Source organism: Chrysochloris asiatica, unplaced genomic scaffold, assembly GCF_000296735.1.
Source record: "Chrysochloris asiatica unplaced genomic scaffold, ChrAsi1.0 scaffold00025, whole genome shotgun sequence".
Lineage (NCBI taxonomy): Eukaryota > Metazoa > Chordata > Mammalia > Afrosoricida > Chrysochloridae > Chrysochloris > Chrysochloris asiatica.
In genome coordinates, this window is record NW_006408543.1 from 3,275,815 (window position 1) to 3,281,814 (window position 6,000).

At 47.7% G+C, this 6,000-nt stretch overlaps 1 protein-coding gene across 1 annotated transcript in view; it reads left to right on the top strand.

The window, feature by feature from the left end:
- Positions 1–4,017, top strand: part of VRK1 (vaccinia related kinase 1) — a 38,741-nt gene extending 34,724 nt beyond the window's left edge. The window contains exon 10 of the mRNA XM_006839607.1: positions 3,773–4,017. Coding sequence (XP_006839670.1) covers positions 3,773–4,017 — 245 coding nt within the window. The remainder of the gene's footprint in view (positions 1–3,772) is intronic.
- The last annotated feature ends 1,983 nt before the right edge of the window (positions 4,018–6,000 follow it).

The window sequence follows — 6,000 nt, forward strand, 5'->3', positions numbered from 1 at the left end:
TAGCTGCGTGGTATCGAGAACAGGTGTGGCAGGAGGGAGGGGCTTGAGACTCTACATAGGGTGGCCAGGATTGCGGGGGGCAGGGAGTGGGCGGTACGGGGTGCTAAATAGGGTGGCTGGGACGGGGCTGTGGTATTGGGGGACAGTAAGGCCTGATGGGGTGGCCTCCCGAGGTGGTGACGTTTGAGCATGTGTGTGAGGAATAAGAAGGAGCAAGCTAATGGAGGCCCGGGGTATCCTGGCTGAAGGGACAGAAGTGTCCTACACCACCCTGAGGACTTCAGCTTTTTCTTGGGCAGTTGTGGACATGTGACGTGGACTGTCTTCCTATGGAGGGATGTCTCCAGCCTCTGCTCTGAGGACAGACTGCTCAGGGAGCCAGGTCAGGAGGAAGGGTGGCCATAGTACAAGTAAGCAGTTTGCATGTATTACTAGATCTTCAAAAGCCTTTGCTCACCTCGCAACTAACCCATCACCCACATCAAGACCAGGAGCAGTGTTGGCACCCTCCTAGGCTGACTTCTAACACTGAAGAGCTGCTTTGGGCTTTTCTGAAATGGAATCACTCAGTGAGCAAAGCTGACCACAGTACCTCCCTCAGGAGATCTTTAGTGCCTTTCTCTTTGCCTCCACACTCCCTCTCTGAGCTTCATTCCACCCATAGTTGCGTGCCCAGCATTGTGTAGGCTCCAGGGTGTTCATGTGTCAGTGTCTGTCTGTTTTACTGTCGTGCTTCGTGCTTCTCCAGGTGGTGGGAAGTACACATGCAGATGATGTAAAATCCACTGCAACCGCGGCTGATAGGGGTCCCACTCCAGTCCACCTGTCGTCGACGGGCAGCCTTTCTGGGTGGTGCGTGTGGCTGTGGATTTGTTTATGGAGTCTTTGCGCGCTTCCATTTCCTTTCTGTCTGTGCTTGGACCACCTTCTCCTACGTATCGCAGCTTTGCACCCGCAGTCTTGGTGTCTGCTAGTTTGAATCCTGTAGCACTGTGCAGTTCTCGGCTCTTTGCATTTCTTGGTAAACTGTAGAATCACCTTGTCATCTCCCCCGTCTCTCCCCCTAGTTTACTGGAAACTTAAGTTTGGGATGGTACTGATTCTATAGACTTAATGGGGGAAGGACAGATGTCTTTATGATCTTGAGTCAGCATCATATATACTCTGTGTATTTGATCTTATTGAACTTTCACAGCAGTGTTTGATAGTTTTCGCTACAGCAGTCTTTGCGTGTCTTCCAGTGCATGTGTTACTAGGTATTTGATTTTTTTTTTATGCTATTGTAAATCACTTAAAACTTTCGATTTCTAGTAGTCTATTACTAGTGTCTAGAAATAGACTAGATTGTTACATATTATTTCCTTTGTGTCCATGCTAAATTGACTTACTAGTTCTAGTGGTCTTTTTTGTAAATGCCTTAGGATTTGCCACTTACACAATTATGTTGTTTGTGGCTAAAGACAGTTTGCTTTTTCCATTCCCACCTTTGTACCTTCTCTTTCTTTCTCTTGCCTTCCTGTATATGGCTCTTCTGTTCTGTGTCTCAGCGGTGGTCTCCTCACCTTCCACAAAAGGGCGGCTTCAGTCAGTTACTGTCACTTGTGATGTGTGCCTTAGGTGGTTGGAGTTCTCTTACTGGATGAGGACTATTGAGGGGAGGAAAGTCTTCTCCCCTGATACTTGTCAAGCGTTTGAACTAGTGTCTGGCACACAGTTTGTGCTTAACAGATATATAAGTAAGTGAGTGAGTGTGTAGCAAGTGACGAGAGTTCATCTTGTGTTAACAGATATGTAAGCGGATGAGGGTGTATATGCATGTGTGTATGTAACACTGACAAGACTTAGTCACATATTGAATAAGCCAAAAGAGTTTCTGGGATGACTGACTCTGAGTTTTGGCTTGAGTAGCTGGAAGGTTGGGATTCTCATTAGTTAGTGAGTCGGGAAGAACTTGGGGCAAGAGGAATCTTAATGGTAACAAGAAGTTTGGATTTGGAGTGGTTTGGATTTGAGGTGGCAGTCAGACTTCGAAGAGCCCATATATGAAGCGGTGAATTTATCTATATCTGAATCACAATGAATTATGGATGTTGTTGTTGTTAAGTGTTGTCCAGTCAGTTCCAACCCACAGCGACCCTGTATAGGGTTTCCGAGGAGCAGCTGGTGAGCTTGAACGACCAATCTGTGGTTCAAACTGACTTTGCAGTCCAGCGCATTAACCTACAGCACCACACCAGGGCAACATTGTGAAAAAAGGGAATTAAAGAACATTTAATTGTGCTCATGAGGGAAGCTGTACTCAGACCTAGAGGCAGTCGGTTGCATGGAACCAGGAGATGCTTTGTAGTTTCAAATCACGAAAGCTGCGTGACCGTGTGTTGTATGCTTTCACCATACTTACTCAGTCTGTGTGCTGAGAAAGTCGTCTGAGAAGCTGGACTCTACGAAGAAGGAAGTGCCGTCAGGATTGGAGAAAGACGCATTAGCAACATGCAATGTGCAGGGGTTGCAGCCTTGCTTGCTGGAGGCCAAGAAGACTGAAAATACTTCCTGGTGAAGATCAAAGACCGCAGCCTTCAGTATGGAGTACACCTCAACAGAAAGAAAACACAAGTCCACACAACTGGACCGGTAATTATAATAAGCCGAGAAAAGATTGGTGTAGTTGAGAATTTCGCTTTACTTGTGTCCACAATCAATGACAGGGAAGCAGTGGCCAGGACATCAAACATGGCACCCTGCTGCAGATGAGCCGTGTTAATGAGCAGAGCCGTGGTCCATGCCGATGTGAGTGGTGGACAGTGAGCGAGGAGCCTGGAGGAGGATGGCTGCATGGGGTCACAGTGCTGCTGATGAACACCGGCTGTGCCATGCACTCGCTGGAGGACAGCTCAACCTGCCCCGAAGATGCTCCCTAGCATGTTTCTGACACGTCATCAGGAGGGACCAGTCCCTGGAGAAGGACATCACTCTTGGCAAAGTCGAGGGCCAGTGAAAAAGAGGAAGCCCCCCACAAGGAGACGGATTGACACAGTGGCTGCTATAACAGGCTCAAACACAACAATTGTGAGGGTGGCGAAGGGTTGGGCGGGGTCTGGTTTTCGGGTACACTGGGTGGCTGTGGTGGGAGTACCTGACAACAACAGGGACAGGTGTATGTAGGAGTCTGGATGGTGTGGGGCTGGCCTGGAAACACATATAGATGGAGTCATTAGCCTGAAGATGGGTTTCTGATGTTGGGCAGCCTTAATGCTGACTGCGAGTGTTTCTTCTTGTGGGGGTGGTTCTGCTCCAGCTGATGGTACTGTGGGGTTCAGAGGCACCCCTTGTCCTCTGTGGAGGGAGGGGCAGGCCTGGAGTTTCTCTCCTTCCTTCAGTGACATTCACCTGTTTCCTTCTTGACTCTCAGAGGCCTGTTGCCCTCTGTCCAGTTGTGCTTCCAGAGCAGAAGCATGGACTGAGGGCTGGGGTCCCTGTCCAAAAGGACACCGTTCCCATGAGTGACATTCCAGGCCCTCTGTTTACGCACAAGCATATTTGAATATTTAAGTATGTTTTATCTTTCTTGGTCCCAACAGTATGCTTTTGACTTCTGACATTTCATGCATTCAAAAGCATATACTGTTCATTGAAGAAATGAGTTTAAAAACGTGTATTGTTCTACATGTGCGTTCTAATTTTACTATAACAGGAAGTATTTTTCTAGAAGGAAGAAATGCAGAGAGTGGATTTGAGATTAAGAACTAACAGAGTCTCTGTGGTGTTGTTGCAGACGAGATCGCCAGGTTCATGGAGACGGTGAAGCTGCTGGCTTATACTGAGCGGCCCGTTTACCAGCGCTTCCGAGACATCCTCCTGCAGGGCCTCAAAGCCCTGGGCAGTAAAGACGACGGTCGGCTGGACTTCAGGATCGTGGAGAATGGCAGCATGAGAGCCAAGTCGGGGCCCAAGGTGACAGTGCGTTCAATTACCCTTCGGGTCCCTGGCAGTGAACGTTATAGCATGAATTCATTTTAGGAAAGCAAACGGCTCACTTAGCAGAATGCTTAACAAGCTCACATTTTATCCCCACCATTTAGGGAGTGCTCTGTTGTGCAGAGCAGTGTGTACAAGGTTGTAGAAATCTACATCTGTGTACATTTTCTCTGTCCTGAAGACTCTGGGCCAAGGGAGGCAGCTAGGAGCCTGTGATCGTAATGTGTGCCCTTGTCCCCCGTGGTATTCCTATGGGCCCATCTTGTGTGGTTTTCTCTGTTCCTGGCTGTGATCAGCAAGTTTGGCATTTCAAAATTGTTTTCCTTTTTAAGAAAAGGTCAGGGTGTAAAGCTATTTATGTATATATTAAGTGATTGATTTTTATAGAAGAAAGATAATTTTTACAATTTTGACCATTTTGCCGTTAATTGTCTGTAAATTCCAGTAGATCACTTAGCACTGTCTTTGGAAATCCCACAACTCAGATTGTGAGAAAATCCACAAAGGAAAATCCAGTTTTTCTCTCTTTACCATCATTGTTGTTTTTAAGTGCCGCTGAGTTGGTTCCCACCCGTAGCGACCCTGTATAGGGTTTCTGAGGAGCGGCTGGTGAGCTTGAACCGCCGACCTTGCAGTTCCGACAACTTTGCAGTCTGGCGCATTACCCCACAGTGCCACACCAGGACTCATAAGCAATGCTAGAAGACTTTTGTAATGACCAGTAGTGACGTTTTAACATACAGAAGAGATGGAAAGCTTGTGATTGGATCCTGACTCAGGCGTTCTTTTGCAAACAGAGTAGCAGGTCTCTCACACGGTAATTTCCTCACACGGAGACCATCTGTATGCGTCAGTTCTGGTCCATGTTGAGGTCCCCAAGTGTGCTGGCAGATTAGAAGTGGGGAGGAGAGGCTCACGAGATAGCAGCCCGATATCATGTTGTCAGGAAGGATGGCTGTGTGTGCACTTGTAGCTGTTTCTGTAGCAATTCCCTCTGCACGTTCGCTGACGGAAGAAGCTACAGGGAGAACTCGCTCGTCTAGAGCGACAACCCCCTTCCTTTGCAAATTGCTCTTGATGGGGCCTACCTGTGGGAGCACGGGCCGTTGTCTGCGGGCTGGCTGCTGCCGAGATGACATCTGTGACCGTGTCATTCTCTGTGTCCTTGGCTAGCTCAGAAGCCTGGAAATTTCCCATCAGATCCTCCCCTCCACGTTTGAATCTTCCCTTAGAGTGAGAAAACCAAACACCAAACTGAACTACAAGGTTTGCTTCATTAGCTTGTTTCTCCCCTTTCCTAGCTGACAGGCTTAAGAGCCCTGTTGGTGCAGTGGTTAGGCGCTTGAGTGCTAACCCAAAGGTCAGTGGTTTGAACCCATCAGCCGCTTCAGGAGTAAAAGATGAGGCAGTCTGCTCTCGTAAAGAGTCCCAGTCTCAGGACTCCGTACAGGGCTGACTGCTCCCTTCTTAGGTTCTCACCTGACAGACTAGAGTGGGTTGTTGTTGTTTTTTTTAATGTTTTATTGTGAATTATATATTAGTTTACATGGGAGAACATTATTTTTACATTCATCCTATCGTATATGGTTTCATTGCCATGGTTACAATCCCTTCCATGCATCATCAACCAACCAAAGGGTATACACTACAAGCCTGCACCCCAGTCGTCAGCACACAGCCCCTCTCCCTCTCTGGGTCTAAAGTCCCCAACTGCTCCATCTCTCCACATCATCGTCTCTGCCTCCATCTCAGGCATCACTTTTTCTCTGGGAAGGGTCCCGCTCTTGCTCTTCCCACTTGATGATCCCACGAACCTCTGCTCCTAGACTGAAAAGTTAATCACTCCCCTCCTTGCTACAAAACATCTACCTTTACATTTCCAACCCTCACAGTCAGTCCTAATAACAATTATTCAGTATTGTATCACAAGAGACTCATCTGCATTTCATTTCATCAGCCCCGCCCAGACAGATTGGACCTTCCTTCATGCCCTCTGAATCTAGGTTCCCTCTTGAAAGCTTGTAA